Source organism: Electrophorus electricus, chromosome 11 (genome assembly GCF_041902795.1).
Source record: "Electrophorus electricus isolate QZ-2024a chromosome 11, ASM4190279v1, whole genome shotgun sequence".
Taxonomy (NCBI): domain Eukaryota; kingdom Metazoa; phylum Chordata; class Actinopteri; order Gymnotiformes; family Gymnotidae; genus Electrophorus; species Electrophorus electricus.
In genome coordinates, this window is record NC_137507.1 from 14,388,230 (window position 1) to 14,401,120 (window position 12,891).

At 38.4% G+C, this 12,891-nt stretch overlaps 2 protein-coding genes across 7 annotated transcripts in view; both read left to right on the forward strand.

The window, feature by feature from the left end:
* The first annotated feature begins 189 nt into the window (after positions 1–189).
* tmem209 (transmembrane protein 209) lies at positions 190–5,391 on the forward strand. Of its 3 annotated transcripts, XM_027015843.3 has the most exons (15): positions 190–323; positions 804–961; positions 1,039–1,097; positions 1,190–1,321; positions 1,406–1,632; positions 1,757–1,949; positions 2,054–2,229; positions 2,392–2,463; positions 2,801–2,897; positions 2,988–3,113; positions 3,323–3,420; positions 3,641–3,755; positions 3,851–3,948; positions 4,037–4,110; positions 4,266–5,391. In XM_027015843.3, exons 2-15 carry the CDS (start codon positions 825–827, stop codon positions 4,318–4,320), a joined length of 1,659 nt encoding a protein of 552 aa, XP_026871644.2. In that variant the 5' UTR covers positions 190–323; positions 804–824; the 3' UTR covers positions 4,321–5,391. The 3 variants fall into 3 exon arrangements, 2 of the variants coding, with proteins under 2 accessions (XP_026871644.2, XP_026871646.2); XR_014125870.1 differs by lacking the exon at positions 4,266–5,391 and having other exon boundaries at positions 190–961; positions 3,679–3,755; XM_027015845.3 differs by lacking the exons at positions 190–323; positions 1,039–1,097 and having other exon boundaries at positions 825–961.
* A 668-nt stretch (positions 5,392–6,059) lies between these two features.
* Positions 6,060–12,891, forward strand: part of ahcyl2b (adenosylhomocysteinase like 2b) — a 28,151-nt gene continuing 21,319 nt past the window's right edge. The window contains exon 1 of one of the 4 annotated variants that reach the window (XM_081722869.1): positions 6,060–6,514. In XM_081722869.1, coding sequence (XP_081578995.1) covers positions 6,197–6,514 — 318 coding nt within the window. In that variant the 5' untranslated portion in view covers positions 6,060–6,196. The remainder of the gene's footprint in view (positions 6,515–12,891) is intronic. The other 3 variants (XM_081722870.1, XM_027015841.3, XM_027015840.3) reach the window with 3 other exon arrangements.

Consider the following 12,891-nt stretch of genomic DNA (forward strand, 5'->3'; position numbering starts at 1 on the left):
CCGAACTCTTTTTCGTTACTTTTTAAATTTTTTTAAAAATCTTTCCAGAGGATGGATGGAAATATGGTTATATTTGCTTTGCCATCTGTTACAGAGAACAACATCGCTCTTTAGTTGAATAAATTAGAAAAACTAAAAAACGGCGACACTTTTCTTTTGAAAAAAAAAAAGTGCTTCCGGCGACTTGCGCTGTTCTGCGGTGGTAACATATGCTTGCAGCTCCCTTTTGCCGCCTTGAAGTTTGAACTTATGATTGTTCAGATATATGTGCCCTGTTCTTAATGCCACTTCAGAGGTCCATCAGTCTGCAGAACTGCTTATTTGTATGTCTCTGGTTTATGTTTTGTATTAATATTGAAGTAAATAAGGTTAAAATAGGATAACTTGCTACTGTCCTGCAAGCTAAGGAGTGTATGATAGCTAGGCTAACTAGCTAACTAGCACGCAATGTGCTGATACATGAATATATCTTTCTTAGGTAGGTAACGCTAGCTAGCTAACAATATTCCCTATCTCCTGCCTTGCTATAATATCTAAATAGCAAGTTCTGTATACATGCAAAGGCTAGAGTAGTTAGCTTAGCTATCTACTTATGTTGTGGTTAGAATTGAGGCGCATAGCTAGAGAGAAGTTTGATCCTGCGGTAATTGTCAGTTGATTGCTAGAATCTAGTTAACCGTTAGCTAGCTATCTAACTAGCTTGTTTTTGCTACGTTAATTGCTAAACATTAATCCTTAAACGCGAAATGCTTCGTAGAGGTGGACGATCCTCTTTTTAAAAAGAAGTTCTGTAATGTCCCCAGCCAACGTAATACATTGTTAACATGACACCCAATAAAGAAGGCATGTCCTCTCTCATCGAAAAGACCATGAGGATGAGAAGGGAGGAACAAGAACGGCAAGTTGTCCTTGCCTGGGCAGTTCTGAACGTTTCTCTTGCTGGGATGATTTACACAGAAATGTAAGAGATCTAACAAATATTATGTAAGCGATAATGCAATGCGCTATACTTTCATAATACGATAAAATGTATTTCAGGTCAGGAAAGCTGCTCAGTAGATATTACAACATAACTTACTGGCCAATCTGGTACATTGGTAAGTATGTGGTAACGCTGATTGTCTGTTAGGTTTGACAAGAGGCCTGTGGTTTTCTTATATTTTTGGATTTCTTTGGTGTGTGAGGACAGAACTGGCACTGGCCTCTTTGTTCAGCCTAAATGCAGTCTTTGATTTTTGGAAGTACTTCAAGTACACCATGGCCCCTTCAACCATTGCTATTACCCCAGAACAACATCGTCTTCTTGGCCTCCGGAACTCTGGTGATTACAACTGACCTTTGTAATAATTCAGCATTTTAAGACTTCCCTCTCCAGAAACTGGAGCCTTTCATGTTGCATCTGCAGGAATTCAAGCCTCGCCACCCCAGAAACCTGAAAAGAAGGAGACTCCAGTGCCTTCCCAGTCCTCTCCCTTGCAGGGTCAGAATGTGCTTAGCTTCAGCCCTGCACGGCCCCCTAGCACCACCCCCAAGTTCTCCCCCAGCTGTGTGTCTGGCTTCAGCCCACCTCTGAGCACACCATCCTCACCAGGCAGTGGGGCAGCCTTTTCCCCACCTGTGGCCTTTGGAAAGGTGTGTGTGCGTGCGCATGCGCGTGCGCGCGCAGCACATGTCAACTTCTGTAACTACTATTCTGAAATATTGCCAGTGGAGAGATATTTGTCCCCCAAAGACGTAGTGACGCCCATGTCTTCAGGTGTTGAACTGCAGTTCCGTACCCTATCCCAGCAGTCTGGGTCCGGCGGAGGGCACCAGCCTGAGAACACGCTACCGCACCTCCCCTTCAGTCTTCAGTTCTCCAGGCGTCAAGGAAGACTACATGGATGACCTCAAGACCCTGGAGAAGTTCCTTCGCTCCGAGGAGGAGAAGAGCCACCGTAGTCAACTAGGTAAAGTTCCTCCATAAAATCCAGTCTAGTGTGATTATCAAATAGCTTTCTTAACAGTTCTGAAGTGAGGCTGCCATTAAGGGTGTTGTTTGACTCTTCTTCAGGGAGCCCTGAGTCGGCATCTCCGTCACACAGTCCAACGTTCTGGAACTATAACCGTTCTGTGGGGGACTATGCTCAGAGTCTGCGCAAGTTCCAGTACCAGCCGGCCTGTCGCTCCCAGGCTCCCTCTGCCCACAAAGATGAAACTGAGCTGGGCTCCAAACAAGCTGCTGAGGAGGTACAACAAGCTTTTGTCAGCTATATATTTAATGGAGCTTCAAAACACAAAGCCTGGTGTACCGGCCTAGTTTAAAGATAGCATAGCCTACAATCATTCATATAGTGTAGCTCTTCTGGTATACAGCAATGTTTGTAGTACAGTTGTGGTCTGGTTTCTCAGGTCTGGGCACGTGTTACAACTAGTCGTGTGGTCACTGACAATATTGACAGCTGGACTGCCAAACTAAGAAATGTAAGGTAGCTTTCCAAATTTTCACAAGCATGTCTCTTTCTTTTCAATCCTTTACAATATGCAAAAGGTTTTGTGTTAAAACAAGCACACAGTCAAGTGGGCAAGGATATTATGATCCATGAGTCATATTTCTTGTAAAACTGGCAGGAAATTCCAAATTTTATACCAGTGTCCTTCTCCATATAAGTATGACTTAGAAAAGCTGAATTAAGGCAAGAAGTGTGTTCACATTTTAATTATGTCCTTTTTATTTAGTAACAGACAACTTTTACTTTTCTTTTGAATGGAGAACCTTTTGTTGCAAATTAAATAACTGGAGCTCTTCTCTCACATGCAGTGGATAAATGACACCATTCTTGTGCATCTGGTAAAAGAGATGGATTCCATCAATAGCCAACTCAGGAGAACGGGCAGCTCAGAGCTCCAGATAGGAGGTAATGCTTTCAACAATGCACTTTTTACTGTTTTTTTGCTTTCTTTCTCTTGAACTATGCAGCACTGCTAATCTCTTCCTGTGTTTCCAGAGGCCAGCATCAGCAGCCTTAAACAGGCTGCCGTAGTCAAAGCATCTGTCATCCCCACCCTCAGTGCTATAGTGCAGTACCTAGACATCACACCTAACCAAGAGTATCTGGTGGAGAGGATTAAGGGTGATTATCCTTAACTCTTGGTACCTTGTATAACGGAATTTGCATTTGTGGCTTGCTAGTTCCCAGTCTCCATTTATTTAAATGCCTGTTTGAGAAGGTGTTGTGCTTCTATCAGATTTTGTTTGTAGTTTCACTATTTAAATAGCTTACTGTGGGGATGCAAGTTGTGTATGGTGCTATTGTGTTTTGTTAATGCTGCTCCACTCCAGAGCTGGCCCACAGCGGATGCATGAGCTCTTTTCGCTGGAATGGGGGAGGGAACCTGAAGAACAGAAAGTGGGACACAGACCTGCCAACTGACTCGGCTGTGAGTTTCACACTCGTGTTAAGGATGCAAAATCATCTTTTTACTTTTCTCTTATTGTACAAAACCTATATGCATTATGCAGGAGGAATTAAATTATAAAATCCTAAGAATGTTTTGTGTTTGTCTGTAGTGTTTTGCTAGTGGGTTACTCTGCAGAAACCCCCTTCTCTGTGCTCCTTAGTGGACCAGAGCAGTATATGACTTGATTTTTGTTTTGTAGATTCTGATGCATATTCTGTGTACTTACCTGGACTCCAGGCTTCCTCCCCACCCAAAGTACCCAGATGGGAAAACATTCACATCTCAGCATTTTATCCAGACACCACACAAGCCAGGTAATGCTATGAACAAAGTTACAGTACACCATTATTTCCATCATAGTGTTTTCTTTCATCCCATGCCTGCGTGTGTATGTGTGTGTTTTAAATAGATCTTTCCAATGAGAACCTCTTTTGCATCCACCAAAGCAGTACCAACCCCCCTCACTATCAACTTGTCTATCAGGGCCATATCTACAGCCTGCCTAAGGTACAGTGTGTTTCATCAAAGCTCCCCCTGTGTACAGCCAGGAATTCTTTATTCCTGTGACTCTAATTTGGCATGACACTGTTCACAGGGCAGAAACAACCTGTTCCACACAGTCCTTATGTTCCTTTTCATCATTAAAACCAAGGAGTCTGGCATGCTAGGGTAAGTCCTGCCAAATGTTCCTCTAAAAAGTCAGTAATCCATCTTGAGTAGTTGTCTCCATGCCAAACTTGAAATACTAAGCTAAATGTGTATCTTGATTTACAAGATTACTAAGAAAACCCATGAATCTTAAATTATTTTATTTTTTGCTATAGGAGAGTCAATCTGGGGCTATCGGGAGTGAACGTTCTTTGGATATTTGGTGATTAACGTTGTAACCGTATTTTAATTACATAAATGTAACACATTCTGAAATGCTTGCTCAAATACCAAAATGTGGCAAAGTCTGTGATTTGGTGACTTTTTTTATTTTTACTGGTAGAATTTACAGTGATGTTACACGCTTCAGAAGGTTCAGAGAATTGTGCACAGGTCCTAGGCTATAGTTAAGATCCAGAAACATTTTCTGTAGCCTAGCATGAGGCACTGAATTATTTTAAGTGCTATAAGAATCCATTTTAAACAGAAAAATGTTAACAGCTTTATACTTAGAATGAGTCAGAAGAGCAGAAAATTGCTTTGTACATAATATGCAGTTGATTTTTTTTTTTTCTTTTGTAATAAATGTTAAACTGTTTTTTAGAGTGTTGGCTAGTTGTGTGCTGTAGGTACCAAGCCATGAAGAAGCATTTTCCCCAATGTTCAAATGTTTGTTTTTGTTTTCCTTATTTTGTGAATGTTATCGTCATATATCAATTGTAAAGCATTTATTTATTTTGAAAGTTCTGCAAACCTGACTACTCCTGCTTGTTGCTGGGTACATCCTCTACCGTTAAGTTCTTTATGTATTTAGTAATATGACTAATATCCTTGAGCTGAGAATTTTCAGCCTCAGAGATGAGACCATTAAGTAGCTGAGAACTAAATAGCTGAAAATTTCCCTTAAATTTTAATTGGTTGTCAGGGTTACCACATTCATGCTGAAGAGTCTTATGTACATATCCAGATTGTAACTCAAGCAAATTATACTTTTTTTTTTTTTTTTTTTGGTGTCTGTTAAAGTGGGTCTGTACCAGGACTGGACTTCTATATTAGTCATGACAGTTTCTTTGTTTGTCAAGGCTCTTTTAGCTGCCTGATCATGATTTGGTAAGCTGCTACATGCTGTCCACTTCAGCAATGGACTTGTGTCAACACTCACAGGGCTTCTGGGATATCATCTGCCAAATTGCTTATTTGTTGTATTATATTAAGTTCTTTTCTGGAGAAGAATTTAATATAACAAGTAGATTTAATATAACAAGTAGATGCAATAAATGAAACAAACCTGTTCAGACATTATTCCTTTTTCATTGTTGAAATATTTACTTGATCTTTCTGCTGGTATGTTTTGTATGAGTCTTTATAAAGGATTATAATTATAATTATTTTACCACATGATGTCAGTATTGCATGCAAACGGGGTACTTAAAATAGTATTACTATTTCTGGTACTACTGATGTTGTTTTGTGCATATCATAAGGATTCTTAAAAATTGTGTTTCAAGCCATGGCCATTAGCTATGTATTTAAAATATTTACACAATTATTGTGTATCTTTAAATCTTGTATTTCCATAGACATTTGATCTTTGTATATAGTTAAATAAGAATTTACTTTGTTGTGATGTGACTTACAAAACTACTTGAAAATTATATTCACTTTTAGGTTCATTCAATAACTTGAGATTTTTGGAATAATGTGTTATTTTAGAGCACTGAATTTTAGATTGCATTTCAAGATCTCTGCATTTTTTGATATAACCCAGTTCAGAAGCCATACGACAACTTAATGTGTGTATTGAGAAACTGATTCCATTGGGCGCCTTAACATTTATAGCGCTCCAGAAAAAGGCATTACACATTTGTGAACAGTGAACACATACTAGCTCCTGAGTTAGATTTATTTTTGAACAAGCTTTTTCAGTGCAAATGCACTCGTGTATCCAAATCGTAACAAAAAAAAAAAGATTTTGCTTGAGATTTTCCCTACGAGTTTACACTCCGTAGACTACACCTCCCACAATCAATTGCGGTTATTTAACCTCGAGAAGCCGTTTGTGTCGCGCTCTCTTCGTTCGTATAGGAAAAAGCACTGGATTGCAGCGATGTCAGTTCAGCTTATGGCAGCGAAAATGGCCGAGGTCGAATTAAAAGATGTCCCCAATAAAGAATTGTCTGCTGTTTCACCAGTGACACCTAAAGCAGACGAAAAGGGTTTGTTAAACAGCGAATGTAATGCTTCGGCACCGTCTCCGACATCGCAGGCCACTGTGAAGGGGGATCCGAGTCCGGTAACCTCGACGCCGAATCCAATGAAGATGCCTCAAGCATCCGCGATGAAGCGGCCAGATCCACAACAAAACGGCGGCGAAGCATTTGTTAATCGCGATGGCACGGTTGCAGAGGCTCCAAGAATGAAAAAGGTAGAGTCACGGGTTTATATTCAGAGATTTTCTATAGAAATACAAATGGGTTGTTCTAGTCGACTCTAAACAGTCTTGGGCTTAGCTAGGTAGCGGCTAGCATGTCATTGTGTGACCAGGGTTGAAATCTCCTCAGATAGCATAGCTTAGCTCGCAAGCCTTACCAGCTAGCTACCTAACTACGTTACTAGGCAGCTAGCTGGCTAGCCAAGATTAGCTAGTTTAATTGTATCGGCCAGCTACAGTCTTAACGAACAGCATGTCCACTGATGTTAAAACGACATGGCTTCTTTCGTTGTGTGTGTGCACGACCTGATTTCGCAATATAATGCTGGCAGTGTCCATTTTCTATCTTGGCTGTTTAGCTGGGTTCTCTAACCTTATAGCTAGCTAGTCCGCAGTGCGCTGTCGTGGCGCTCCATGTGGTGTCTACATTGAACACTTCTACATGAAAGTAACTGCAAGTTTATTAGGATGCCATAGTTTTGTTCCACTTGGTAGACATTTGTCTGTGGTCTACATACGGTATTTGTCAAAAGCTAACAGTTGGTGATAATGTAATTAATTTAACTTTCACAATAACTGAATTTTTTTTTAAAGAAACGACTAGTAAGTTAGCTAGTCATCCTAGCTAACCGACTTATGATAGACCTTAAAGTAGGTGAGAAAGTTTAGGTTACTAAACCAAGAGCTGCATAGCCATAATACAACTGTAGCAAGTTTTCACATGATTGTCATTTGTTTACGTCATTCCGTCAGTGTATGTCGGTGCAAGTTGGATACATAGAGCTAACGTTTTTAACGTGTGCATTATATGTGTATATATCAAGCCTCCTTTACGGGCATGACATAATATACGTTCGGATCTTATATATGTAAAATTTGCTTGTGATTCTACTTAGCCTTCAACAGCTAAGATCAGAGCCCCCGGTAGTGGTCTACTGGTATGTGGGCTTGTATTCCTAGCGACCATTTCATGGCTTCCTGTGGGGGTCTCTTCAGCATCGGCTTACACTTTTATAGCAAGGTCATCCACATCGTTATTGGTGACCCCAGGTACATATAAATTCACCGTAATTGCGCGAGAAAGTTAACAAATCCTAAACTTTCCATCATAATACACCTTATGATTTTATTCACTCCAGGTTTCAAAGCATTAACTTCTCACATTTCTTTGAAGGAAATGGTGTTTTACAAAGCACTGTAAATATGTTAAGTTTTAAAAATGTAAATATATATTTTTTTCTTGCTCATAAAAACAATGGCCCTGTTTATGCCCCACCATTTTGTGCTAACGTTAGTGAAGCTGAGTCATGTCTAGCCTGTGACCATCGTCCTTCCATAAAGCACAACAGAATCTAACTTAAGCTCCAACACAGCCACACTTGTCACTTTTCTCTCTCTTGCCCATAAGCTTAAAGGAGCCAATTAAATCATTTTTTCATCTGTTTACTTGTCTGCTGGGAATGTGATGTGTTTGGAGTCACAACAGCAGTAGTATTTTACTTTCAAACTGTTCTGCCAGGGTCACATACTGTTCTTGTATGTGATGCAGAAACCATTCATGGGACCGCAAATAAGTAAAAAGGTGAATTTTGATTGCTCCCACTCATAAGCTTTTGCAGACTAAGACTTGAGGCAGTCTCTGAAAGGAATATTTATTGGAGAGACATGGCATATGCTACACTATGAGGAGTGGATTTTCTTGGGCTAGAAAATGTTAATTTTTGTGTCTTGATGAGATGTAAGCAGTTCAAGGATATGTTTGAATAATGTTAACCCTCGTAAGCAGTAAGCAAAGTTTTATAGGTAGTAATTAATCAAGGTTAATTTCTTCAAAATCATGCACATTGACAGGATCAAGCTGCAAGTGAAAGTAGTCTGCTTATCTTTATTACTTGATGTGTAGCTCAAAATGTATTCACTTACTTGAGCCAAGAACATGTTGCCATTTTTCCAGCTGGATGAAACATAGCCGATAGTTTTTATAACTGGGCTCAGGTGTGCTCTTCAGACATATCACATACCAGAACTGAACAGGTTTAGCCTTCATGGCAGGTTCATGGCATTGCTAGACATTCATGTTAGTGTGAGGGTATGCTGTTATCTCTGATTGCTGGATTTTCTGAAAATGTGTTGGCAAAATCCCAAAAATCCTCTTAAAATGCATTCTCATCATCTAGAGTGCACTGTGCTAGATGATGCCTTTCATATCTGTAACCAGTGCAGCCTTCATTTTTTCCTCAGTAATCTGGACTTTGATAGTTGGTCTATTTAGGTTGCCCAGAAAAGCCTGCTGACAATCTTGTTAGTATAACCAGTTTAATATAATCAGTGATTTTCCCTGAGATGCCTTCACTTTTTTTCTGAAGAGGGCTGTGTTACAGGAAGTATATTTGTCACCACGGTGGAAAGTTTGGTAAATTAAGAATGCATGAATAGAAAGAGAGAAGGAAATGTGTATCCCATATCCTCTAGATCTGTTTCCCTTCAACTTTAGAATTATTGCATTTATGTCACACATCGTGGAGTAAATACTTGAAACCTCATAACCAAGAGCACATGCACAACCTGAGCTACACAGGCTTGGATGAAGCATGGAGTGGTGCCTGTTCACATGATCCAGTGTTTATTAATCGTGTAAATGGTCAAGAAAAGAATAGTGGTTGCAGCTCTGAAGGGGGTGGAGTGCACATAAATTCACTGAACTGACAGACTTAATACAGCCAGAGCCTGGAAGTATGAGAAGAGCAAGATAAGGGCAGAGTTCTCCAAACTCCTGCTGCCCCCTCATTATGACTAACCTTCCAGCTGCTCTTTGGTTAAATTTGCTTTTCTACAATACTGATCGTAGCATTACGAAAGTAAAGGGAAGAGAGCCCAATCAGTCAGTGATGGGGGCCAAGTTTAATAGTTTCAGTAAACTACAATGAAAGCATCAAAAGAAAATATTCATGAATAAGAAAGCATACTTTTATAAAATATGTATAAACAAGTAGAGTCAATGTTTTTTCCATTTTTGTTAACTGAATCGTCTTGTTTATGATTTTTTAAGTATTATTTGATTTATTGCTATGGATTTAATAAAAACAAACAGATGTCATGTTTTGTCATTGGACAGTTCTGAAGCTGTGCTCTGGTCATCTGTTCATGATCATTTGTCTTGACTGATTCCAGTGCTCAAATGTGTAGTCTGTGGTTGATCTCCAACTGAACACCGCCACCACAGAGCAGCTAGGCCGCAGTGCTTCTGTGCTTGTACTTGGGTTTGCTGGGAGAATTATTGCAGGCGGATGTAATAAGAACATGGGTCACAGTGTGTCAGTGCCCCAACACCACCATTTTTGACTTTGGGTATGGTGACACTGCCTACATATCAGCAATGTGTTGTCTCGTCTTTCGACTTTTAGTTAGGTCTGTGATGCTTAAATTTCTTGTTTTCTGCCTGCTTTCTCTGAGTGTAACCCTTTGGAAGAATATGTGGGTATGGAATTGACACATTTTGAATCATTCTGGAATTTGATGTTCCATTGAGATGTTGTCTACAGCTGTATGATCCATGGCTCATTCTTCACCTTCAACAGGGATGCAGCCTCTTCATGGCAAGTTTACTGCTATTTAAAATGTTCTTTGATTTAGTCCTTAAGTGGATGCATATTACTCATATTAGTCATTGGTAACTAGAGGTATAAAATGCATCAATGAATCCTGATGCATCAGACTGAAGGTGAAGATTTAGCAGCTTCAGTTTAGGATGTTAGAATACATTTGAATTATATATATATATATATATATATATATATATATATATATATATATATATATATATATAATATTACACACACACACAGCTTTAGGCTCTGTATGACTCCAAGGCCATGATTTGTTTGATTTTCATCTTTGTGTTTAAAAAACAAATCCCTAAAACAGTGTCTCGATTAAACATGAGTGTATGTATATCATAACTCCTTCTCCTCCTGCAGAACCCAAGATTATAATAATTTTCCAATAATGTAATGGCACCGAGAAATGTAATAATGTGTCCACATTAGGGTTTATTACATTATTAACCAAGTTAATACAATGTTTTGACCATTAACGTAATACCAGTTTTACCAATAATGTATTACTGTATTACAACACTGAGAATTTCTTACATTCTCAGTTTGATCACTTGTAATACCTTTATTACATTATTGGGAATGTTCCATTTTCATCATTTAATATAGTCTTTATATTTTGTTAACAATTTATTTTTAGTGTATCTGTAACACCACTCTCATGAATGAGTCAGAGGAGCATTTGTATGCAGTTGGAGACGATTCTTCCTCAGAAGGGGAACAATTCTAAATATCAGTGATCAGAGCAATACAGGCAAAGCAAGAACCAGTAAAAGGAAATGCAGAAACATGTCCACAACATTTAAGTGAAGCATCTGAATACACTGAAGTGAATATCCTGATGGGCAGTGTGTTGAAATGTCAGAAATTATTACATTGTCCAGTGGTTTCCATGCTGTTTGTGGTCCCACGAAAGGACATGCAGTTCTGAGCAACCAGGCAGAATTTAGATTTTTATTTTTATATATATATAATGTGTGTGTGTGTGTGTGTGTGTGTGTGTGTGTGCAAAAATGCCAGGGGCATTACAAACTTGGCTATCATCTTAGCTATGAGCTGTTAGACAGACAGTGTGGAAAATTTTGAGATTGCATCATCTTGTAACAAAGAAAATGGCTGAAATTTCAACAAGGTGTAAGAAAAGTTGGAGACAGCACTTTGGTGTGTGCTTTGGGCTTTAATTCTTCATAGATGGTTGACATGCACAAAAATCTTTAAAGCACGCTAAAAGAAAGGGAGAAACCAGAAAAGCATAATAGGTCCCCTTTAAGAAGACTCATCTTAATTCTCATTAACCTTAACCCTGGCTGTAATTTTTACCCTAACCTTAATCTCAACCCAAAACCTGTTCTTAACCCTGGCCCTAATCCTAAAACTAATCCTTTGATAGCCTACATAAATGTTAGAATAAAGGCCTGTAGACCTTTTTGTAAAAAACAGGTGTCATTTTTAACAATGGAACGTTCACATCAGATACTATGTATTTTGTAAATGTTACATTTTTCATCATTGTTTAGATTTTGCCATGTTTTTAACAACAACTAAACAAAACAGACAAAAATATAAACATGCAGACTTTTCATTATGCAGTGGAAGCTACCAAGATAATAAGTATTCCATTCTTCCTGGTTGTGAAAAGACCAGGTGACACATAGGAAATAAAAAAGCTTTAAATCATGGCCATGTGTTACAAAGATGCTCACTGATGTGCTGTGGTCCTCCATGTATTTTCTTTAACTTCTACATGTTTATAGTCAGAGATTTACATTTTGTAGCCTGCCTGTTTTCAAATAGTACTGAATGCAGATGGAAGGAAGGTGTACCTAGACATCATAGGCTTAAAAAATGAGTCCAAATGTATATCTGATCGATGGGGGATTTCATTGTGTGTAATACGTCTAAACACAATTGCAGCTTGAGGCTAGATCAAATCAGCCCATCTTAGCAAGATTGTATTTTTCTTATGACCTTTAGGTGGTGATAGTATTCTTGGCTCCATAGAAGTTCAAAATATTTATTAACAGCAAGAAAGATGATGTGGATGGCAAAAAATATGAATAATTCTGATGTTTTTATTAGGTGGAAGACAGGGATGGCTTAGCCCCACTAGCCCATGTATACCTGCTACCCCTGCCAAAACCTAATCCAGCTAAAGAATGTTAACAGCATGTCTATAACATGTTGAGTATGTTGTGAGGGTATGTATTATCTGTTACATGTTCAGTGACTTCTCAGGTTAACATCTACAGATATCAATTTAGGCACTTCAAATAAAATGAAAAACAACTGAATTCTGCAAATTATCGACACATTTACACTAATTACAAATATGTGGATAATCTGAATATATTCAGAATCCTCTTTACTGCTACATCATTGAGATGTTTATTGTGTCTATTGTGTATTAAATGTTTTAATCTAAAAAGACCATTTAAAATAGTGTAACCAATATAATAAATTCCCAATAATGTTATATGGTATTGGTAAAAATGATAATACAATAGCAGTTTCGATATTTATTACTTTTAGGCAAATTATTGAGTTTTATTTCATTTTTTACTGAATTGCAAACTTTTATTGCATTTATGGGTGATATTGCATTAGTTTATTAGAATATAGAGTTCTATACTCCCATTTCACTCTGCTGATAGGATGCACAAAGAAGTGTAATTTTGATCGTTTCCACAAAATGGCTTAGTTTCAGAAATAACATTTAGTGGACAACAATTTATTTACCTTTTTGCTTTTTTGTCTCAG

Excerpts from the sequence above, each read along its gene's own strand:
- tmem209 (XM_027015843.3), top strand. The coding sequence starts at position 825 with ATGACACCCAATAAAGAAGGCATGTCCTCTCTCATCGAAAAGACCATG. Across the intron at positions 3,949-4,036 it reads ATATCTACAGCCTGCCTAAG|GGCAGAAACAACCTGTTCCA; the intron begins GTACAGTGTGTT and ends CACTGTTCACAG. Across the intron at positions 4,111-4,265 it reads AAGGAGTCTGGCATGCTAGG|GAGAGTCAATCTGGGGCTAT; the intron begins GTAAGTCCTGCC and ends TTTTTGCTATAG.